Source organism: Pongo abelii, chromosome 12 (genome assembly GCF_028885655.2).
Source record: "Pongo abelii isolate AG06213 chromosome 12, NHGRI_mPonAbe1-v2.0_pri, whole genome shotgun sequence".
Lineage (NCBI taxonomy): Eukaryota > Metazoa > Chordata > Mammalia > Primates > Hominidae > Pongo > Pongo abelii.
Window position 1 is genome coordinate 100,819,447 of NC_071997.2, and position 25,603 is coordinate 100,845,049.

At 35.9% G+C, this 25,603-nt stretch overlaps 1 protein-coding gene across 4 annotated transcripts in view; it reads left to right on the plus strand.

Moving 5' to 3' along the window:
• Nucleotides 1-25,603, plus strand: part of MEMO1 (mediator of cell motility 1) — a 143,074-nt gene that overhangs the window by 78,113 nt on the left and 39,358 nt on the right. For all 4 annotated transcript variants that reach the window (XM_024242620.3, XM_054548250.2, XM_054548251.1 and 1 more), the window contains 3 exons: nt 705-773; nt 11,970-12,082; nt 14,810-14,921. In XM_024242620.3, the coding sequence (XP_024098388.1) occupies nt 705-773; nt 11,970-12,082; nt 14,810-14,921 (294 nt within the window). The remainder of the gene's footprint in view (nt 1-704; nt 774-11,969; nt 12,083-14,809; nt 14,922-25,603) is intronic.

Here is a 25,603-nt window from a genome sequence, read left to right on the forward strand (position 1 = left end):
TAATAGTTGTAGGGTATTTGTTTTGGTCTGACTTGACTTCTGTTGGTTTATCATTTTTCTGTAATAGTCTGCTAATGCTACTGAAGAGGAGTATAAAAAAACTCAATTATAGGCCAAGTGTGGTGGCTTATGCCTGTAATTGCAGTGCTTTTTAAGGCCAAGGCAGGAGGATCACTTGACCCCAGGAGTTCAAGACCAGCCTCAGCAACAGAGAACTCAGGTCTGTTAAAAATAACAGATGAGCCAGATATGGTGGCATGCGCCTATGGTCTCAGCTACTCAGAAAGCTGAGGCAAGAGGATTGCTTGAGCCTGGGAGGTTGAGGCTGCAGTGAGCCATGGTTGCACCACTGTATTGCAGCCTAGGTGACAAAGTGAGACTCTGTCTCAAAAACAAAAAACAAAAAACAACCTCAATAATCGTGTTACATAGCAACTTCAAGTAAAGCTTGAACGCCTCTAAATTTGTCTTTCAGACAAAAAAAAATTACAAAGTATTTTTAAAGTTTAGAATTGGAACACAGTATAGATCATGTGTTTCCTAATTTCTTCTAGAAGTCGCATCATTAACTACATTGTTATTTAACATATGCTCTCAATTCTGTTGTGTTTACCATAGTTACTGTATTTATTTCAAGGTTTTTCTTTCTAGAATATCTTGATTTTGAATCTGATGATTAAGTTTAAAAATATTTTGTTTTGTAGCCATGCAGGATATACGTACTGTGGGTCTTGTGCTGCCCATGCTTATAAACAAGTGGATCCGTCTATTACGTAAGTAATGTAGTTTTGTTTTAAGTCGGAGAAACTTGAGAATTTATTGCTTTGTTACAGAAGTAATTTGCTTTTTATACTTATTGTTATTATGTACTCAATTTCATGAGGGATTTGACTTTTGATGAATTTTACTATACTTTATATAGGTTACTGAAAACTTCAATACTTCTTTTTTGTTGTTGTTTGAACATTTGATTTTTACCTTCCCTTTGGCATGTAAAATGTTTAGTTATGAAGGTTAAATATTTTGTTTTTTAATATTTCTTTGAAAACCCAGAGATGAGCATTCTTAAGAAAAATGCAAAGCCCTCTGATCTGTTTTAATCATTTTGTAATTTAAAATTCTTTATTGTACTTGTTAAAATTGTGGTTACTGAAAGGATAATTTCTCGTTGACAGGATAAGGTATTTGAAATATTTTAGAATCTGACAGTGAATTTAATATGGTGTTTGAGGCATATTAACTCTTAATAATTCAATGACAGCTCTGAAATTAGCTTAAAAAAAAAACTTACTGGGAACTTGAGACTCCTTTAATAGTATACTACTCTGTAAGAAACTTGTGAACTTACAAGAGGTTTTGCTGGAAATAGTCACTCATTTTATTTACACAGTTAATTTACTAGATATGAACCAATATCCGGCCCTTCTTTGCCAGATGTACAAGCTATGTGGATAGGTAAAGTGATCATCTTAGTTCTGTCAAATACTGATTGTTAGGTCTGAATTAGTAGAGATGTAGGATAGTTATTCAAAAGAAATAGCTCGTAGCAGCCATGGTTTAGTAAAGAAAATCATGCACAGCCCACTTGCCTTTGAGCAGTTCATTCAAAGTTTTAAAACAAAAAAGCTGTTCTTTCAAATTTTTATGTAGCATTCTCTGTACATGGTATTATAATTCATTGAAAATTATTTTTAGCAAGTTTTTACTAAAAATAAAGCAATAATATTTCTAAGTTGGTGAGGTTTTGGCTAGCCCTGTCTCATTTATGATGTTTTGAGGAGCATTGTTAACAATTATTCCTTGATACATGTTTAATATATAATCATAAGTAATTTCATGAATAAGAGCAAATAGAAGTTAAATTGAAATGATTTTTTAGTCTGGGCCTGGTGGCTCACACCTGTAATCCCAGCACTTTGGGAGGCCGAGGTGGGCCGATTACCTGAGGTCAGGAGTTTGAGACCAGCCTGGCCAATATGGTGAAACCCCGTCTCTACTAAAATACAAAAAAAAAAAAAAAAAAAAAAATTTGCCAGGCGTGGTGGCACACGCCTGTAGTCCCAGCTACTTAGGAGGCTTAGGCAGGGGAATCGCTTTAATCCGGAAGGCGGAGGTTGCAGTGAGCCGAGATCATGCCACCTCACTCTGGCTGGGCAACAGAGCAAGACTGCATTTCAAAAAAAAAAAATATATTTTTTATAAGCTTCTTTCATTTGACTTGGGCCTATAAACCAGCTATAATAAAAGTTAGTTTATATAACAGCCTTTTCTTTTTGAAACCTTCTCTATTTGGCAGAAGTTTTATTGATAAAATTCATGTGCTGATGGGACACCCCAGAGTTAAATTAGGTTTAGGAATTTGTAGAGGAGTATAGATAGAGTTTATGTTCATAGAAGTGGAAAGCATGTGTTAAATAGGTTAATGGAAAGTGAGAAAGAAGGCAAAAGGAAAGAGGAAAAAATGGAAGAGCGCCAAGGACTAAGAAGAGGAAGATTTAAGAAGATGAGTAGAAAGAGAGGCAAATGATGGCTTATGTGATCAAATTATTTTATTTTAATTAATTAATTAAGTATTTTTGAGACAGAGTCTGGCTCTGTCACCCATGCTGGAGTGCAGTGGTGCAATCTTGGCTCACTGCAACTTCTGCCCCCAGGTTCAGTCAGTTCTCCTGCCTCATCCTCCCAGGTAGCTAGGACTACAGGTGCATGCCACCACACCGAGTTAATTTTTTGTATTTTTAGTGGAGACAGGCTTTCGCCTGGCTTTGGCCAGGCTGGTTTCAAACTCCTGACTGCGGGTGATCCGCCCACCTCGGCCTCCCAAAGTGCTGGGATTACAGGCATGAGCCACTGAGCCCAGTCCGATCAAATTATTTTTTGTAATTAGTATATAATAATTGAATTCTGAATGAATAAATTTTAAGGTCTAAGTGTAAAATTAGTAATTGGCAGTCACAGTTGAATTCTCTTGAAAGAGGCACTGTCTGGGAATTATAGTGTCTTTAGAGTGCTTTGAGAAAGCAGAGAAAGAACATCCTTATGAGAAAGATTAAATTCTATACTACCACTTTCTATTCTTACCTTCTACATTAATCCATTTGCGTTCTATATTTCAGCCAGGATCATCTTTTGAAAATGTAAATGATACCATGTCACTTTCCAGAATTTAAAAGTGGATGGGGGGTACAAATATGATTTTAAAAGGCATTACAAATAACAGGTAAAAATTATTCCAAAATTGATGATAGAATGCTGACTAGCAGCTTGGAAAAAGAAATTGGTTTAGAACCTCTGCTAACACCATCCATCAAAGTAAATACTAGTTACATAAGGATATTAACATATCTGGAGAGGAATTTCAAGCCACAGCTAATTTGGAACACAATATGTCTTAATGTTTATGAGACATTGTTGGGAAGAGTATAAAACATGATAAATTATAATTAAATTAAATTACATGAAAAAATAACTCATGTCATAATGTAACCAGTGGAAGTGATGAACACAATGGGAAAAATATTTGCAAAAAAAATGACAAAGGATAGTATCAAAAATAATAAAAATCATAGTACTTAGAGGCTAAGTCATCAAAGAATATTAACTGAAATTACAAAAAGTAAATGTAATTAATAAAAATAAAAATGGAAATATGTTTTATTTTTCAAAAAAAATGGAAATAAAAACAGTAGTGAGGTACCAATTTAAATGAACAGTTTGAAGAACAATACAGTTATGTAATTCCTATAATCCAGAACTGGCTAGATTATGGAAAAATTAGTTTTTTATAAAAAAATGCATTTCAATGGACTGTATCGGGTTAATACTTTAGGAAAGCAATTTGATAATATATAGTAAGAGTCATGAAAATGTATCTAGTTACTGGCTTAGAAATTCACGTTCGGAAGCTCTATCCTAATAAGTCCCAAAATGGAAAAAGTTAAATGTGTTAAGTTTTCTACAGCAGCATTGTTTTTTAAAGAGTCTAAGTTTCCGATAGTGCATTGACTAAATAAAAAAAGGGTATAACATTGTGTAAAATTGGGAAAAAAGAGAATGTACTATATGAGGTTAAATAAATTATTATAACGGGTGCCAAGAGTTTGCATGTGTTTTCTTATATGAGAAATGGATATATTATTTTTACGGTAAAAAATATAAAATTTAAAAGCATTTGTGCAAAAATGATTACAAGTTGCGGGGACTAATGATTCTTAAACTGACAGAATGATTCTTTGATTTATAATATGACTGGTCAGGGTCTAATAAGATTTTTCTTTTTCTTCTTCTGTTTTTTTTTGAGATGGAGTCTCTCTTTGTCACCCAGGCTGGAGTGCGGTGGCGCAGTCTCGGCTCACTGCAACCTCCGCCTCCTGAGTTCAAGTGATTCTCCTGCCTCAGCCTCCCAAGTAGCTGGGATTACAAGTGTATGCCACCAGGCAGGCATGGCTAATTTTTTTATTTTTAGTAGAGACAAGGTTTTACCATGTTGGCTAGGCTGGTCTCGAACACCTGACCACAAGTGATCTGCCTGCCTTGGCCTCCCAAAGTGTTGGGATTGCAGGCATGAGCCACTGTTTCTGGCCAAGATTTTTCTTTTCACAGTAACTGTCAGGGTTGATAACTTAATGGGGAGTGTGAAAGGCAGCTTTTGAGGTGATAACGAAGATTGTTTACAAACAAACTTGCCTGTTTTATGAAGAATTGGTAGCAAAGGTTTTCAGGTGTTGCTTTCCAAGAGAAATGGATGAATAAATTAAAGCATATTTATTTTAAAAGTTTATTAAGTGACTGCTATGATGCAGATATTGCGGTAGTGCTAGAGGCACAGTGATTAATAAAACAGACATGGTTTTAGCCCTGTGCTGCTAAATTGATAGGTGAGATAGATATTAAGCATATGATAATGAATATAGATATCTTATTAAAAGCTAAAAATTTAATTAAAAAGCTGAAAGTGAAATACAGTGGCTCTCAAACTTCTTGGTTTCAGGAACCCTTAACTTATTAAGGACACCAAATGTAGACCACATCTACCTTTGTTGAATGCATTCAAAATGAAAATGAGATACTTAAAAAATTATTTAAAAGAGTAAACAAATTAGAGGTTAATAAAAATAACATTTTTAAAAATGAGAAATAAATACATTTTCTAATAGAAGATAGTGGGAAAAGTGGCATTGCTTTACTTTTTTTTTAACAAAATATAAAAATGTCTTACATTTTTACTAGTTATTAAATCTCCTTTTAATGTTTGGCTTAATAAAAGACAACTATGTTTTCATATCTGGTTATGCATTCACCCTGTTGTGATCATTTGTTTTAGTTGACGTATATGAAGAAACCTCACACAGATATGTAGTTAGAAAAGGAAGAGAAGTAGTGTAATTACCTTTTCAGATAACTGTGGATATTTTTCTTTAATACTACACCAAAACTCAACAAATGGTGTTTTCTTAAAGGTTAGTTATAATGCGAAATCTGAAGTTACTATCAATCAATTTTTGTACTTTTTTTTTTGAGGCAAAGTCTCGCTCTGTCACCAGGCTGGAGTGCAGTGGCGCTATCTCAGCTCACCGCAACCTCCACCTCCACCTCCCGGATTCAAGTTATTCTCCTGCCTCAGTCTCCCGAGTAGCTGGGACTACAGGTGCACGCCACCACGCCCAGCTAATTTTTGAATTTTTAGGGTTTCACCACGTTGGCCAGGATGGTCTCGATCTCTTGACCTTGTGATCGACCTGCCTCGGCCTCCCAAAGTGCGGGGATTATAGATGTGAGCCACCGCACCCAGCCGAATTTTTGTACTTTGTATAAATTCATTGTCTATTTTACAGTTTGAATGGATCTTTTACCCTTGCATGATTTTGTAACATCATGTGTGGAGCATTTGGAAAATTTTTATTGGGTTATGCAGATATTTTCAATGCTGGTATTTCATTATATGATACTAAAAAATCACTTTTTGTTTTGTTTTGTTTATTTTTCTTTTTTTTTGAGGCAGAGTTTCGTGCTTGTTGCCCAGCTGGAGTGCAGTGGCACGATCTCAGCTCACTGCAGCCTCCACCTCCCGGGTTCAAGGGATTCTCCTGCCTCAGTCTCCCGAGTAGGTGGGATTACAGGCATATGCCACCACGCCCTGCTAATTTTTGTATTTTTAGTAGAGACAGTTTCACCATGTTGGCCATACTGGTCTCAGACTGCTGACCTCAGGTGATCCACCCGCCTCGGCCTCCCAAAATGCTGGGATTACATGCGTGAGCCACTGTGCCTGGCAAAAAAATCACATTTCTTAATGTCACCATGTATTTTATCAGAAAAAATCATTAATTCTTTGGAGGCTATCAAGCTTACAGTGATAAAAGTTTTATGAAAGTCTAATTTTCACTTGAAAACCTCAATTTTATCATTGACAACAAGTATATTATTTTCTTTAAAGTACTAGATTCTGTTTTTTTTTTCCCCTTTTGAGACAGGATCTCGCTCTGTCACCCAGGCTGGAGTCAGTGGCATGATCATAGCTCACGCAGCTTTGAATTCCCAGGCTCAAGTGATCCTCCTGTTCCAGCCTTCTGAGTAGCTAGGACTGCCAGCCTGTGCCAGCATGCCTGGCTATTTTTTTGAAAATTATTTTTGTAGAGATGTGGTCTCACTATGTTGCTCAGGCTGGTCTTGAACTCCTGGCCTCAAGCTGTCCTCCCACCTCAGCCTCCCAAAGTGCTGAGATTACAGGCATGAACCACCGTGCCTGACTTCCATTCACTTTGGGGAAATTTTCTGCCAGCTACCTAAATTGGAATAGCCATAATTTATCTACAGTTGTCTTTTGAAGTAAAAATTTTGTTCCATGAAGAAAATGTCTGGTTCAGCTTACAACTCAAAACTACACAACTGCTTTTTCCTGAGACATACTTCCATATGCAGCAGAAATGTTTTATCACCACAGATTGAATACATTTTGTCATATAGAATATTAAAAAGATACCTACTCAAGAGTCAATATTTAATGAAATTAGGAACTCCCTTTTAAACTTAGTGTAAGGTTAAAAAATAGGACTACTAGTGCATGTTGAGTATACTGCTTTGATCTTTGTTCTAATGGGCCAGTGGTTTTATGCTCCCCTCACCTTTGCACCATAAGTGCAAATGAAAAAAGTAAATAACTTCCTTGCATTTTTATGAAAATAGTTTTAATTTTATGGACGGTTGCATAGGGTCTTGAGGAAAACCAGGAATCCAGAGTTCACAGTTTGAGAACTATTGTGACTTGATAGATCTTAAGAGGGTGACTTGATTTAAATTGTGGGAAAGGTATTGGGGAAAGTATCTCCGGGAACAGATTTTTTTTTTTTTTTTTGAGACGGAGTCTTGCTCTGTCGCCCAGGCTGGGGTGCAGTGGTGCAATCTCAGCTCACTGCAACCTCTGCCTTCCGGGTTCAAATGATTCTCCTGCCTCAGCCTCCTGAGTAGCTGGGATTACAGGAGTGTGCCACCACGCCTGGCTAATTTTTTGTATTTTTAGTAGAGATGGGGTTTCACCATGTTAGCCAGGATGGTCTTGATCTCCTGACCTCATGATCCACCTGCTTCAGCGTCCCAAAGTGCTGGAATTTCAGGCGTGAGCCACTGCACCCAACTGAGGAACACATTTTTTAAGCCAGGCTAGCCAAGCAAAGGGGAACAATAGCATGGGTGAAAAGTTTGAAGTAGGCAAAGTTGTTGGTGTTATCAAGGAACTGCAAGAAGACCAGTATACATCAAGTATTATGATCAAGGTGGGCAAGAGTAATAGCTAATTTGCTAGTGCATTTAAGAGTGTAGAGCCCATTTTAAGGATTCTAGATTTTATCCTGTGACCATGAAATGCCATGAAAGCCTTTAAGCAAGGAAAGTGATTTGATCTATGTTTCCAGAAAATCACTTTGACTGTTTAAGGAATTTTAAAAATGATACATTTTAGTTCTTTTCCATATTGGTAGTTGACTATTATTAAAACTCTAAAAACTCAGAATTCAGGATGTCCTTAGGTAGTAGTAACTTGATTTTGATACATATTTTTCAGCAAGCCTTGCAGGACAGAAAAAGAGCAAAAAGGAGTGCTTTTTGGGGCCAGATGACATTTTATTCTTTGGTTAAAATGTCTTCACTTCCTGTGAAACACCTTTACAAAATTACTTATGTTCCATTATTTGGACTAAGTAGCTGAATTAAACAGTCATGAGGGTACACACTCAGGCAGCTTATACATTGGCTGCACAGACCATCGTTGCAAATGTGAATTCACTATTATAGCTATTATATATGAAGTACATTTATTTCTAAGAGAATGCCTACTGATCTTGCTCCTCCCCCCCATTTTTTCATGTTAAAGGTTTTTTTTTTTTTTTTTAACTTGTGTATCGATGATGTGCTAATATTGAAAAGTTACGCCTTTAAAGACAAAGCACCTTGCAGTCAAATAAAGGGAGAGAAAGTGGCATTGCTTCTAATGCCTCTATTATTTATTTCTCTTCAAAATATTCCTGTGGCCTTGGTGTTTACGGATCTAGCATTCTAACAAAGAAAATGCATGAACTTCAAGGTACACTATTCATTTTCTTTTGTTAGCATTTAGCTAACAAGGAGACCCATTTTGAGATTACTGCTGGTTTAAATGCCCCGTTTTACTTTCCTTTCAATGACATTTAGCTTTTTCTGGTTTTGTTTTTAGATATATTGCTTTTAAGGGTTTTATATTGAGGGGACTTAAACCTTTTTTTTCTTATTATTTCTTTTAATCAAATATGGAACTTGATTTGGCTATTGGCGAGTTTTCTACCAAACCAGAAAGAATCTGTAGAGTACACAATTGGTTAATTCAGATTGGTGGGGCTTTTTTTCCTTCATCTAGATTGGGGCAGACAAAAAGGCAAACAAGGAAAGTAGTCAGGTATCAGAAGAGTTAATTAGGCTTCCAGCAGACCTCTGGTGTTTATTTCTGGAGCAGTGTATCTTTTGGCTATTGTTAGAACCTTATTACACTTACTTAGGTAATTTATGTATGCCTTGAATTTAGATTGTTATTTTAAAAATCACTTCATATTTTGACTATGTGTTTCAGATTTTCCAGGAGTGCTCTGATGTTAAATATCCTTTCTCTCTGTCTTTTCATGTTTTCCTCAATCAGAAAAATGCCCTTTCTCATTATTTGATTCTTGGTTCATATACTACCTGGCCCTAGTCAGGTTACCTAAACATTTCTGAGTTACCATTATCTATAGCCCACATTAGCCTTTAATTTAAAAAAAAGTGTCATGTTATTTATGTGCTATTAAGATAGGTGACCAGAGTGCTATCTTTTAGTTTTTCTTCATTTAGAAATCTATAGATTTGACTTTTTTTTTTTGAAATGGTTCTTGAATTGGTGATAGAGGTGATGACAAGAAGTGAGGATTAGCAGTGCTAATAATTACATATTGAAGGAAGAGAGGTAGAAAGATTCTGTCATCTATAAGGAACTTAAATTAACGAGCAAGAAACAATCCAGTTAAAAAGAGGGCAAAGGACATGAACAGACACTTTTCAAAAGAAGATACATACGTGGCCAACAAGCATATGAAAAAATTATCATAATCACTAATCACTAGAGAGATGCAAATCAAAACCACAATGAGATACCACCTGATAATAGTCAGAGTGGCGGTTATTGAAAAGTAAAAAATTAACAGATGCTGGCAAGGTTGTGAAGAATAAATGTTTATACATTGTTGGTAGGAGTGTAAATTGATTGAATCATTGTGGAAAACAGTGTGGCAATTTCTCAAAGAACTTAAAACAGAAGTAACTCTGGGCCCTGCAGTCCCATTATTGGGTATGTACCTGAAGGAATGTAAATTGTTCTGCCATAAAGACATATGCACACATGTGTTCACTGCAGCACTGTTCACAATAGTAAAGACATGGAATCAACATAAATGCCCATCAGTGGTAGACTAGATAAAGAAAATGTGGTACATTTATACACTATGTAATACTACACAGCTCTATAAAAGAATGAGATCATATCATTTGCAGCAACATTGAGCTGGAGGCCATTATCCTAAGCAAACTCCCATAGGAACAGAAAACCAAATACTGCATGTTCTTACAAGTAGAAGCTAAATATTGAGTACCTATGGACATAAAGAAGAGAACAACAGACACCGAGACCTACTGGAGGGTAGAAGGTGGGAGGAGGATGAGGATAAAAAATCTACTTATGGAATACTAGGTTTATTACCTGGGTGTCCAAATAATCTGTACACCAAACCTTGGCAACATGTAATTTACCTATATTACAAACCTGTACAGGTACCCTTGAACTTAAAGTAAAAGTTAAAGAAAAGGATAATCTGTTTCTGACCAGAAATGGCCTGTGGATGAAGTCTTATGTTTGCTGTATGTGCTGTTTTAAGGAGGTTTTGGGACTCTAAACTGAGAATCACTTACCCACAACTTTTTTTTTTTTTTCATAGCAGAACAACTTAATATCCACAGCTTTATCTCCTCCCTGCAATTCATGAAGTAACATATAACCAATAATTGGTTAATTTTCTTAGCTGTAATAGAATTTTATGAGAATAAATACATTGCTAAAGCACATATTCCCTGGCCTGCAAATTTTTGATAGAAAAGAACTAGCTCATCTCTCAGCTTTTGTTCATTAATTGAGCAATCAGTAATACTTTTCTAGCTACGTAGCATATCATATATTTTCTTCTCATAGTTTTGGCTTTATGAGTCTGTAAGTTTTGTATGTGATGTGGGAAGATTGGTTCATATGAATATTGGAGAACAGAGAAAATTAATAGTTTCGGAATTCAGATTGTAGGGCAGGTTTGGATATTTGACAGAATGAGAGGAAATTAACATTACTCTTGATGTCAAGATAAAGAGATTGTAAAGATTTAAGCTACACTTCAGCTCAGTTCTTTTCTTTAGACTACAGTGCAAATAACACATAATCTAGTTTCTTTGTTTTTGAGAATGACTTCTACTTGAATGGGAAGAGAGAAAGCTTATTATATAGAATTCTTTTCAACAAGATGCCTTTTTCACCCTACCATGGAAGAAATATGGAAATAACTTTATCAGAATGCTTTTTTATAATGGATATTTTGTATAGATATTTAGAATTTTATGCTATTATGTATTTTTTTAAAATCATGGTGGATCTTAGAAGGTTATTTTAGAATGTGTTAGAATTTTGAAATTTTAATAGCTTAAATGCATAAAATCTATTTAATAAAATACAGCTTCTGAATACCTGTTGTATCCTTGTCATTGAGAATACAGAGATTATTTTATGTATAGTGGGTTGGTTTACTGTATTAATTGATAGCTGGTATTTCCAAGTATTGAATATGATTCTCTTAAAAGCCATCCAACAAAGACAGAAATAAGGAATTGAACTTAACTGAGGAGCAAGTCATTATTAGGTTTATTAGTTTGCTAGGGCTGTCATAACAAAATACCACAGATTAGGTGGTTTAAACAACACAAATTTATTTTTTAACAATTCTGGAAGCTTGAAATTCAATATCAAGTTTCTGTCAGGGTTGGTTTCTCCTGAGGCCTTTCTCCTTGGCCTGTTGTAGATGACCACCCTCTTGTTGCCCCTTCTGACATGATCATATCTCTGTGCAGGCATACTTCTGGTGCCTCTTTTTCCTATAAGGACACCAGAGTCATTGGATTAGGTCCCCACCCTAATGGCCTCATTTGAACTTAATCGCCTCTTTGAAGACCTTATCTCTAAATAGCACTACAGTCTGTGCTACTGGGGATTGGTTCTTCAACATGTGAATTTTGGAGGGGAACACAGTTCAGCCATTAACAGTTGGTAATTAAGAAGGAAAACAAGTGATTTGTAAGAATTACTTTTTTCTCTTTTATTTAATAAGGTCTGTGTAGAAGTGCAATTGTTCCGTGTTTTTTTGTTGTGTATCTCCTAGCCGGAGAATTTTCATCCTTGGGCCTTCTCATCATGTGCCCCTCTCTCGATGTGCACTTTCCAGTGTGGATATATATAGGACACCTCTGTATGACCTTCGTATTGACCAAAAGAGTAAGTATACAGAAATATTATAGCTTTCAAATAGCTAATGTTCTTTTAACAGGACTTGTAAATTAATTAAAAAACTTATGAGTATCATAAGTAATATCTCAATATTTAAAATAAAATTTGTTATAACTAATCTGCATAAAACAGCAAAAAAAGAAACTCTTCCATATCCCTAAAAGGCAACTAGTGTTTTTCAGCTAGCAACAGAAATCTGTCAGATCCGCCAGTGTGCAGATTGTAGTGGTTACATTAATATTCAGAAAAATGGCATGTACTCAGTGTACCAGGAGGCAAAAAATTAGTACCCATACCAATTTCATAAAAGATTCTGGGCGTGTTAATTTACTTCCATGTAATGCCACTTTTCTCACTGTAAATAGATAATGCTGATAATATCTTTATTTTCTTTCAAATGATTTTTATGGGAAAAAATGAGCCTTTAATTATGAGACTCTGAAAGAAAGGTGCTATATAAATGATAAATATATTTTATTTTTGAACATGCCTCTGCAATTTTGGTTGATTTATTTTTTTCCATAGGAGTCCAGAGTCACATTTTTATTTAGTAGTTCTTACACAATAGATGTCTAAAGTAAAAACCTTTTGATTTTATAAAGGTATTTTTTCTTTTGGGGGGGAGTAATTTTAAAAATATAGAACAGTATAAAGAATAGTATAAGAAATTAACTGATGTACTTAACATCCACAATTTATTCAGAATTTCTCGCTCATCCTGAACCCAATTTACCTTCCCAGAAGTAACCACCTTCATGATCTGGATATATGTTCTTTCAGTTAGTCAAATTATTCACACACACACACACACGTGTGCACAGACACACGTGTGTGTGTGTGTGCATGTGTACATATGCATATATATACACACACGCCCATATGTGTGTATATATATAAACACACACACACACACCCCGACCCATATATATATATATTTTTGTTTTTAGAGATGGGGTCTCACTCTGTTGCCCAGGCTGGAGTGCAGTGGCATGATTATAGTTCACTGCAGCCTCAAACTCCTGGGCTCAAGTGATCCTCCTACCTCAACCTCCCAAGTAGCTAAGACTACAGGCACACATCACCACACCCAATTAATTAAAAATTTTTTTTTTTGTAGAGGTAGGGTCTTGCTATGTTGCCCAGGCTGATCTTGAACTCATGGTCTCAAGCAATTCTCCTATCTTGGCCTCCCAGAGTGCTGGGATTATCAGTGTGAGCCACTGTACCTGGCCTCAAATTATATTTTTAAGTGTGTTAGGGGTGCTATTGTTTCAAAGAATTTTGCAAAAATTTCTTGTATAGAATAAAAGAGTCGAGGCCTAGTGTGGTGGTTCATGTCTGAAATCCCAGCACTTTGAGAGGCTGAGATGGGCAGACTGCTTGAGCTCAGGAGTTTGAGACCAGTCTGAGCAATGTGGCAAAACCCCATCTGTACAAAAAAATACAAAAATCTGCTGGGCGTGGTGGCATGTAGCTGTAGGTTGGGGGAGGGCGTGGGGCAGTGAGGTAGGAGGATGGCTTGAGCTCAGGAGGTAGAGGTTTCAGTGAGCTGGAATCATTTTGCTGTACTCCAGCCTGGCGTGGGTGACAGGGTGAAGCCCTGTCTCCAAAAATAAATAAATAAATATAAAAATTAATAATAAAAGAGTCCATTTGCAAGAAAAAATTCTTCTTTCTTATTTTTGGCATAAGTTTTCATAATTTGAGGCTTTAGGTATCACAGAATATTAGCAGTTTGTTAATGCATCTTATTAATGAAATGAGTATTTCTAACCTTACTTCCTGAGAGGGTTTTAGGGAACACATTTTACTTTTAAAACCTTGTTGGGGCATTCAGAAAATTTTAATTTTGAGTAGCTTGCCAGTGAAGAAATAGAGAATTTTTTCAAGAAAAGAGGTCATACAACCATTTATTTCTTTCTTTGATACATACAGGTAAACCCATTTAAAGATCTAATTATAAAATTGGTTCTATTCTATGCTAAAAATATTCTTATATATACTTTTTACATGTTAACTTTTATCTTTTTCTTGTTCTACAATATTCAATTTTAAGCACAGTTCATCAGAAAGGCCTGAATTACTAGGTCTTTTTAAGTTGGGATGGTATTGTGGCGAATTTATATTTTGATCTATCCTACAAGCTTAATTTTGAATTTTCAGGAAAATAGCATTAGTGAGAATTTTCTCTTCTTGGTATGGCAGAAACCTGAGGTGTGAAGTAATACCACACATTTTATTAAAAAACAAAACTCAGAAACTATGCTTTTGACCTCATGAGTTAAATAGACTAGTAGTTTTTCCATATTTCAGTAGGAATTCTAATTATGTTCTTGCTGGCATGTACTGATTAAAGTCAAGGAAAAGCCTAGACCTGAAGGTGATTTTAGAAATAATGAAAGGAACTGATGAAGAATTTAAATTATCATTTTTTATATAAGTATGTAACATATGCAAATGATGAGTAAGTCTTTACATGTATTACTGTTTTACCTGTTACATAAAAACTAGTTGTTTTTTTCTCTTTCTCCTTACTCTCCCTCCTTCCTTTCCTTTCTTTCTATTGTTTTGTTTTGTTTTAATAAAAATGAGAATATTATATGGTGTTTCTGTCTCTTGCCAAAAAGCATGTAGTTTTGTATTACTGGGTGGAATCTCACAGGATAAGGATATATATTAATATATTTATTTTACTGTATTTTGAAATCTCTTTAGTTTACGGAGAACTATGGAAGACAGGAATGTTTGAACGCATGTCTCTGCAGACAGATGAAGATGAACACAGTATTGAAATGCATTTGCCTTATACAGCTAAAGCCATGGAAAGGTATATTGATTGATATAAGAAATCCCCAGGAAATCATAGACATTCATTTCTTTGGTAATTTAAAACTAGTAAATCCTAATAATTATCAGGGTAAGGAGATTAAGATATGAGATAAAAAATTGAGACAAGAATGTCTTAAGGTGGATTGTTGGTTTTGAATAGTTTGCCTATGAAGGCCGAACATACGAATTGACATGATTGTTTTATTAGATGGAAGTATTAAAAAACCCATGGGTATGTGAGTGTTTGTGGGTATGTATATATCTTGCTTTGCTTGTATTTTATTCATTCGACATTTCTTTATCTCAGAATAATAATTACATTCTTTTATGGTATAATGCTATAATTAATCGTAAAATTTTAGGCTTGTATTTAATGTTGGAGGTCATTTATTTCAACCTTGTGCAAGGTACATGAATCTCTTTTATCGTATGCTTGACAGACTGTTACATGGTACCTGCTAAAGGTCTTCCTGTGATGGGATACTCACTGTACTGTGAGCCGAACGAGGACAGGGACAATATCTATTTTGTTCTCTACTGTATACCCCACCGCCTAGCACGTGTCCAGCACATAGTAGTTATTAATGTATTTTGATAAAATAAAAAAATTATTTCAAGGATTTTCTTCTTTTAGTGAAACATTTGGATTAGGAGGTCTTCTCTTTTGTAGGTTTCTCTAATTTTTAAAACCATTTCCTATATATGGACTTAATATTTCATATTTAGTTTGGCAGTTCTAAGTATGGTAAGATGATTCCTTCTGGATTTGTTCATTATATTTTCTTAGTAAAGTACATGATGCTCTGTAGGCTCTCAGTAAATATTAATTAAATGTACTAATAAAGTCTAAGATAACATTATATTTTTTATGTTGATGTAGCTTACTGTTGGCTAATGTACTTGTGATCAGCCAAAAGCCCAAGGCCTTTTCATAATATTCAGATGGATTATTTTCTGTTCTCAGACTTTTGTGTGGTTATTTCTTTTTAACCCTAAATATGTATGCCTTCTCAATTATTGCTGTTTAGTTTTTCTTGTTTAGTTCATTATTGCAGTCTTTTTGGATTATTTCCACTCTAATTCTGTATTCAAAGTATTATTTACTTTTCTCAATCTTTTATCTGCTTCTGCTCACAATGATAACCATGAGGAATTATATAAATCTGAAGAATTTTCAAAAAATCAGTGTGATATTACATTATAAGCAATATAATTTTAGGGTTTTTAATACATCCTAATTCTTCAGAAATGTGAAACCGTATATATTACTTCTTGAATTGTTGTTGTAATCAGAACTTTCTCTTCTTCAACCGGAAAAGATAATTGAATATTTTTATTCACTGAGGTGTTTGCATATTTTGTCATGAGAAAATATAATTTAGACTTAATACTAATACTTTGGGTGCAGTGGCGCTTGTCTGTAATTCCAGCACTTTGGGAGGCTGAGGTGGGCAGATGACTTGAGCCCAGAAGTTCAAGACTAGCCTGGGCAATGTGGCAAAACTCCGTCTCTAGTAAAAATAGAAAAATTAGCGGTGTGTAGTGTCGGGTGCTTGTTGTCCCAGCTACTTGGGAGGCTGAGGTGGGATGGTTGCTTGAGCCTGGGTGGTTGAGACTGCAGTGAGCCAAGATTATGGCACTGCACTCCAGCCTAGGTGACAGAGTGAGACCCTGTCTCAAACAAACAAACAAACAAACCCAAAAAACAATAAGACCAATAAACTGACAATATCCTCAAGGAGGTTATAACAAAATAACATTTTTCTTGTTATTTTAAAAGTAAAACATGTATATTGTGGAACATTTAGCAAAATAGAAACCTAAAACCAGCAAACCAAATTCCTATTTATAATTCCCCCTTTTAAATAGTATCAAATAAACTACTGCCACATTACATTAGGATCCCTAATATTGACCCTTAGATAGTACTTTGTGTCTTTTCTTTGTAGCATTAGTTGGACTCATTACCTATGTCAGTTATTTATTATTAAGTAACAAAAACTCTTACTTAATATTACCTATATTAGTTATCTTTTACTAAGTAAAAGTAACTTAGTAAAACTTAGATTTAAACTGTGACTTAAAATCACAGCTGTTTATTGCCTAAAATTTGGGGGCCAGGAATTGGGGCAGAGAACGCCTTGCTCTGGTCCACAAGATACTGACTGAGGTGGCTCAAATGGGGCTACAGTATCTCAGATAGCATCACTCCTGTGTCTTGGGCCTTAGTGCTGGCTCTCTGTTGAGACCCCTCATTTCTTCTCCAGCTGACCTGTTTGTTCTTCAAGTAGGACTTTTTTTTTTTTTTTTGTGCTACTCTCTAGAAGAATAGCTTAGACTTTTAGACTTCTTTTTTTTTTTTTCCCCCTTCTGTTTTTGGATCAAGAGAGTAAAACCAGAAGTTTCTGGGCCTATTATGTCCTAGGCTGGAAACTACATAGCACATTTCCAGTGAATTGTGTTTTTCGAAGCAAATAAGATCACTGTGTCAGCCAAGATTTAAGGAAAAGAGCAATATATTGCTCCTCTTGATGGGAGGAGTAGCATGTGTGTACAGGAATAAGAGAAACTGTTGACAGCCGTCTTTGCTGATAGTCTACTACAGTTCTTCCTCTGGTGGACAATTCATGTCTCTTTAACATGTCATATACACCCAGCCCTCCCAGGATGTTCAGAAGTCTTATTTGCTATGACCCTAGGCTCAAAATCTATTATCTTATGATCTCCATCAAGTTAGGATGTGAATGAGGCTCCTTGAGTGTGGTTCCTCTTTTTTTGGAGAGGGGGTGTGGGGGGAAAGAGTCTCAGCTCTGTTGCCCAGGCTGGAGTGCAGTGGCATGATCATGGCTCACTGTAGCCTCTGCCTCCTGGTCTCAAGCAATCTTCCCACCTCAACCTCCCAAAGCAATGGGATTACAGGCATGAACCACTGTGCTTGGCCTCTTTTTTTTTTTTTTTTTTTTTTTAAAGAGACAGGGTCTCATTCTGTCACCCAAGCTGGAGTGCAGTGGCACAATTATAACTCACTGTAGCCTTGAACTCCTAGGCTCAAGGGATCTTCCTACCTCAGCTTTCAGAGTAGTGGCACTACAGGTACGTACTACCATATCTGGCTAATTTTAAAAACTTTTTTTTTAAGAGATGGGGTCTTACTTTATTCCTCAGGCTGATCTTGACCTCCTGGTCTCAAGTGAGCTTCTTGCTTCAGCCTCCCAAGTAATGTCTTAGTTACCTATTGCAGCATAACAAATCACTTCAATGTATGCACTTTTTTCTTTTTTTAAAAAAATTAAAAACAAATTTTTTAATTTTTGTGGGTACATGGTGTATAGATGAGGTACATGAGAAGTTTTGATACGGTCATGCAGTGTAAAATAATCACATCATGGAGAATGGGATATTAATCACTTCAAGCATTTATCCTTAGTGTTCCAGACAATCCAATTATATTCTTTTAGTTACTTAAAAATGTACAGTTGAGTTATTGACTATAGTCACCCTGTTGTGCTACCAAATACTAGTTCTTACTCATTTTGTTTTGTATCCATTAACCATCCCCACCTACCCTCTAGCCCTCCACTATTCTTCCCAGCCTCTGGTAATCATTGTTCTACTCTCCACATCTGTGAATTCAATTGTTTTGATTTTTAGGTCCCACAAATGTGTATTTTTTTCACTTACGATTCTATAGTTTGGAAATTTGGTAGGGTCAGTGGAGATAATTTGTCTCTGTTTCATCTGCTGCCAGTTGAGGCAGTTTGACTTAGGCTAAAGACTCCAAGATGCCCTAGCTTCCTCTCTCGGGCCGTGGTGCTGGTTGTCTTCTTGAGGCACATCAGTTTTCATCTTGGTTCTCATCTATCTCTGCCTGTTGACACTCACGCTTCAGGACTTCTCTTTTCACGTGGTGAATCCTCTCTAGCAGGATAGCAATGGAGCAAAAGTAGAAATTTCCAGCCCTCTTAATATCGAAGTCTAGAACTGGCACAGCATCACTTATGCCTCATTCTACTGGTCAAACCGCATCATAAGGCTAAATTCAAGGAGAGGGAACTACGGATGCTGTTTTTGATGGGAGGAGTGACATTGAGCGTTGAGAGGTGGGAAGAATTTTTGGTGATTGGATTTGTAGAAACTGTGGTTAAATAGTTGAGGGATTATTTGTATATAAGTCTGTGTCCCTTCCATGGTAGTTCCATATTGTTTTCTGCCTGGAGCAGCTAGTCTTTACCGTATCTGCTATGCATAGCACAGTACCGGGTACACAAAAAGATTTCAGTAATTGATTGTTGAATGAATTAATAACTGTCTTGCCATTTTCAATACTTTAATTATTTTTACAAAAACTGGATCAAATGTTCTTTTTTTTTAAAAAAAATTACATTTTTTTTTAATTTTCAAAAAATAAAAACCTCTCAATCATCTTTGGCTACAAATACTCTTTTTTAAACTGCTTTTCTTGTCATGAACGTATTTCCCTGTCATTTTTTTACTCCAGTTTATAGGCTATACATGAGACTTTCTAGTAAAGATCCTTGTAATGCTTTAATCAATTCTTGACCATTTAGCTTTTAAGCTTCCCCCCATTTTTCACTATTATAAACCACATTTTGTATTTTTTTTAAAAATAGATGTCTAAGATATTATTTAAATTTCTGCTTTTTTTTTTTGAGACAGAGTCTCACTCTGTCACCAGGCTGGAATGCAGTGGCGCGATCATGGCTCACTGCCTCCTCTGCCTCCTGGGTTCAAGTGATTCGCCTGCCTCAGCCTCCCAAGTAGTTGGGATTCCAGGCACCTGCCACCATGCCCAGCTAATTTTTGTATTTTTAGTAGACCGTGTTGGCCAGGATGGTCTCCATCTCTTGACCTCGTGATCCGCCCGCCTTGGCCTCCCAAAGTGCTGGGATTAGAGGCATGAGCCACCATGCCTGGCCGTATGTTTTTAATAGATTTAAAAATTGTATTCATAAAAAAAAAAAAATTGTATTCATTAGAGCTTTTTAAAAAATAGTAGTCTAAAGGAGAAAACATAAAATGACTTACAATCTCATTGCTCAGTTAACTCTACTGACATAAAAAATATACGTGCATGGTTGGAAAACGTAAATAGAATCAAGAAGTACAAAATGAATGGTGGAAGATTCTGGTTCTACTCAGCCAGTGTTTACTACCAGTAAAGGTTTTTATGTATACACTAACATATTTTTGCATATGTAAGTTTGTGTATATATGTAAAATTTATACATACACATGTTTATGTTTGAGTTAAAATATATAAACGAGATCATATCTTATGCACTTTGTTCTGTTTTTTTTGCATATATTAAAACATTTTTTTCTTATGATTACTTTCTTTTGTATGTCACCATATATTATCTTTAATATTGAAATGCATAATAAATTTTACTATTATAATTGCTTTTTTTTTTTTTTTGAGACGGAGTTTCATTCTTGTCCTCCAGGCTGGAGTGCAATGGCATGATCTCAGCTCGCTGCAACCTCCACCTCCTGGGTTCAGGCGATTCTCCTGCCTCAGCCTCCTGAGTGGCTGGGATTACAGGCACATGCCACCATGCCCAGCTAATTTTTGTAATACTTTTTTTTCTTGAGGCAGAGTCTTGCTCTGTCGCCCAGGCTAGAGTGCAGTGGCACAGCACAACCTTGGCCTGCTGCAACCCCCACCTCCCAGGTTCAAGCGATTCTTCTGCCTCAGCCTCCCAAGTAGCTGAGATTACAGGCGCCCACCACCACGCCAGCTAATTTTTTTGTATTTTTAGTAGAGACAGGGTTTCACCCTGTCAGCCAGGCTGGTATTGAACTCCTGACCTCAAGTGATCCACCCACCCTCGGCCTCCCAAAGTGCTAGGATTATAGGTGTGACCCACCGCTCCCAGCCTATAATTGCTTTTTATAATTGCTCTTGAGGGAGGTTCAATTAAGATTCAGTTAGGATATATAGAAATCATCTAGAAAAAATTAGTATCTTCCAAAATTAACAGCATTAGGCTGGGCGTGGTTGCTCATGAGGCCTGTAATCCCAGCACTTTGGGAGGCTAAGGCAGGAGGATTTCTTGAACCCAGGAGTTCGAGACCAGCCTGGGCAACAAAGTGAGTCCCCTTTCTCCAAAAAGTAAAAAAAAATAACGGGATGAGGTGGCGCACACCTGTGGTCCCAGCTACTTGGGAGGCTGAGGTGGGAGGATTACTTCAGCCTGGAAGGTCTAGTTATGTTCATCTGTTATGTTTATCCATATTGATGATATTTTTGAGTTCCCTAAGTGAGAATGCTACATTAGATGCTTTTATATGGCATTAAATACTACTCCTACCTAAGCAGTTTTTCTTATTCTTAACATCTTGAATTAGTATGGTACATTTGTTACAACTGATGAACTAATATCGATACATTATTATATTAACTAAAGTGCATAGTTTAATTAGGATTCACTCTTTGTGTTGGATAGTCTTATGGTTTTTACCAAATGCCTATTATGTCTCTGTTGTTATAATACTATACAGAATGGTTTCAGTGCCCTAAAAATCAGTGCTTCACCTATTCATTGCCTTCTTCTCCCCTCTCCCTGAGCGCCTAGTAACCACTGATCAGTTTACTGTCTTAATAGATTTGCCTTTTCTTGAATGTACTACAGTTGGGAATCATGCAGTATATAGCCTTTCAAATTGGCTTTCATTTAACAATATACCTTCAAGACTCCTCCATGTCTTTTTAGAGCTTCGTAACTTCACTTTATCACTGAATAGTATTTCATTTTATGTTTCATTTTGTGGATATACCATAGTTTGCTTGTCCATTCCACCTCCTGAAGGATTGTTGCTATATTTAATTAATATGTACCTTACTTATTATCCTTTTCTAATCATTGCCTTTCTTCTCCCCCCCTTTTTTTTGTCTTCCACTTTTTTCCTACCTTCTCTGGTTTTAATTGTGCATTTTATATGACTATAATTTTTTCCTCTCAACATATCATTTATACATATATATGTTTATATTGTTTTTATTACTGTCTTTTAGTTTTTGCCATGGAGTTTGCAGCATACATTTACAACTAATTTACAACTTTCTTTATTTTTTATTTTTTTGAGACAGGCTCTTACTCTTATTTAGGCTGGAGTGCAGGGGTGCACAATCTTGGCTTACTGCCACTTCCACCTCCTGGGCTGAAGGGATCCTCCCACCTCAGCCTCTCGAATAGCTGGGACTACAGACATGCACCACCATGCCTGGCTAATTTTTAAATTTTTTGTAGAGACAGGGTCTCACTATCCTGCCCAGGCTGGTCTTGAACTCATGGGCTCAAGTGATCCTCCTGTCTTGTCCTCCCAAAGTACAGGATTACAGGTAGGACCCATTGCACCCGGCTAACAACTTTCAAATAACACTATACTGGTTCATGGGTAGTAGAAGCATCATCTGAGGGTCTTCCTAATTTCTCCCTCCTGTCCCTTATGACATTACTGTCATTTCTTTCACTTATCCATAAGCTATAATCACTAAAGACATTGCTGCTTTATTAATTTGAACAAATTATTTGTTAGATTAAGAACAAGAAAAAAATGAAATAAAATATTTTATTTTACCCCCATTTGTTCTTTCTCTAATGTACTTGCTTGCTTGCTTTATGTGGATACAGTTTTCTGACCTATATCCTTATTCTTCTCTAAAGGACTTCGTTTAACATTTCTTGCAAGGCAGATCTAATGTCTAAATTGACAAACTCCCTCAATTTTTGTTAGACTAACAAAAGCTTTATTTCTTCCTTAATTTTGAAAGAAATTTTTCCTGGATATAGAATTCTGAATTAGTGGGTTTTTCTTTCGCTATCAGCACTTTATTTTATCACTTCTTGCATGGTTTCTGAAGAGAAATCTTACATAATTCTTATCATTTTTATGTTTCTTATCATTTTTATCCATGTTTCTCTATCAGTAAAGTGTTTTTGTCCTCTGGTTTCTTTCAAGATCTTTTGTTTGTCTTTGGTTTTTTGCAGTTTTAATATAATATACCTAAGTGTTAATTTCTTGGTATTTATCCTTCTTGGAGTTCTCTGAGCTTCCTGGATTTGTGGTTTGGTGTCTGTTATTAATTTTGGAAACTTCTCAGTAATAACTGTATTTCTTTCTCTCCTGCTATTCCCATTTTATATGTGTTATACCTTTTATAAATTTTAGGATTTTAAAAAAATTTCTTTGAAGAATGTCACTGGTATTTTGATAGGGGTTTCATTAAATATTTAAATTGTGTTGGGTAGTATGGACATTTAAACAATATTAATTCTTCCAATCCATGAACATGGGATATCTGTCCAGTTTTTTATGTCCTCTTCAATTCCTTTCATCAGTGTTTCAAAATTTTCCTGGTATAGCTCTTACACTTCTTTGGTTAAATTTATTCCTAGGTATTTTGTTTTGTTTTTGGTAGTTATTGTAAATGGGATTGCTTTCTTGATTTCTTTTTCAGTTTGATTGCTGTTTGTATATAGAAATGCTACTGATTTTTCTATGTTGATTTTGTATCCTGCAACTTTACTGATTTTGCTTATCAGATCTTAGGATTTTTGGTGGAGACTTCAGGTTTTTCTAAATATAAGGCCATGTCATCTGCAAACAAGGATAATTTGACTTTTTCCTTTACATTTGGATGTCCTTTATTTCTTCTCTTGACTAATTGCTCTGGCTAGGTCTTCCAGTACTATGTTGAATAGGAGTGGTGAAAGTGGGCATCCTTATCTTGTTCCAGATCTTAGTGGAAAGGCTTTCAGTTTTTCCCTGTTCATTGTGATATTAGCTGTGGGTTTGTCATATGTGGTCTTTATCATGTTGAAGTATGTTCCTTCTACACCCAATTTGTTAAGAGACTTGTTAGATGAGGTCCGAGTCCTGCATTTCTTTCAGTTACTTTCCCCTGTTATTACACAGGTGCCCTGTTGATGTAGTGGTAAGATGAGGAGAGGAGACACATTCTATAATTCTGTGATCAGTTGTAATTCTTTTGGTGAGCCTGTGCCACTGGTCTGTGACTTAACAAGTTCTTCTCAGATTTTCCCCCACTTTAGGTCAGACAAGAAGGCTGGAGGGGGCTGGATTTGGGTATTACTTTTACTCCAAGTCTGTTAAACTCTTGTAAGGCCCAATTTTGTTAGGCTCTGGTAAAATAGTTTCTCTTGCAGTTAGGCATTTTTGTAAAGAGAACAGAATACTCAGTGAAGCAGGTATTTGTTGGGGCCCTTGGAAGTAAAACTTTCATAAAGCCTTCTACAGCTTGATCCCTTGGCTCTCAGGAGTTTGTATCTCTCAGGGTACTCCACATTTAGTCTCCAGCAATTAGTTCATTACCCTTTAAGTATTCCTATTAGCTCCAAGGGTGGTTTAAGATTCTCTGATTCTGTCCATACTTCCAGTTTTTGGGGCATTGGTTTGCTCTGTCACCTCAATTCTCAGATAGATCTGATAAGAGTTATTGGTTTTAGTTCACCTTTTTTTTTCCTGTTAGGATAAGAGTAATACCTTCTAAAATCTTTACATGTTAGATTAGAAACTGAACATCTCTTTCATTGTTTTTTTTTTACTCTCACCATATGGGAGGAAGTCTGAAGTTTCCTGAAATCTTAACTAGCACCTGTTTATATCACTACCTGTTTTCATTCTTAAGGAAGATTCAGTGAATTCTGTAGACAGTCACTTTAAGCACTGTGTGTGGGTAGGACTGGAGTTAGGAAGAGAGGGTCAAGGGTCAAGAATGTTTAGGAAAAAAAGGTAGACATTTACAAATCTGAGCTTCTTTCATTTTTTTTTTAAAGAAAACTCCTCTAAATTATTGAATGACCCAAGTACCATGTAAAGAAATTATACCAGTTTATAGCTCTAATTTTACTATTTAAATTTGCTATTTTGTGGTGGTTGTAAAAAGAATTTTTTTTACCACTTAACTTTACCTCCTTCTGAAGAATACACAGAATAAGAGACTCTTTTCTGATGTCTCTTTACCACAGATTAAGAATAATGCATTTTATATGTGGGAGTAAATAAATAGGTTAATGAAACTCATTTTGGCTCCCAAATGGTAATTTTTCATCTTTCTGTTTGCTAGTTGTACTAGTTGTGTGTATGTGTGCGTGTGTGTATGTGTGTGTGTGTTTTTTAAAGACACGGTCTTGCTCATGCTGGAGTGCAGTGGTGTGATCTCAGCTCACCACAACCTCCACCTCCTGTGCTCAAGTGATCTTCCTACCTCAGCATCCCAAATAGCTGGGAACACAGGTGCACAACACCACACCTGGCTAATTTTTGTATTTTTTGTAGAGGGGGTTTCGCCATGTTGCCCAAGCTGGTCTTGAACTCCTGGGCTCAAGCAATCTGCCTGCCTCAGCCTCCTAAAATGCTGGGATTACAGGTGTGAGCCACTGTGCCTGGACTTACTAGTTATGTTTTATAAAAATTGGGTTGTTTTTAAGATAACATTTACTGTCAACATTTTAAGATTTTTTAAATTTTGGTTAAACTGAATTTTTCAAATATAATAGATGTACCTAATTGTACTACTCTATGTTTAAGGATGGAGAATACAAAAATAAGGAAACACCCTATTTGTTTTCTCATCTTGTAGCCTGGTAGAAGAGATAAGAAATGAATATAAATGATTATAATATAATTCAAAGT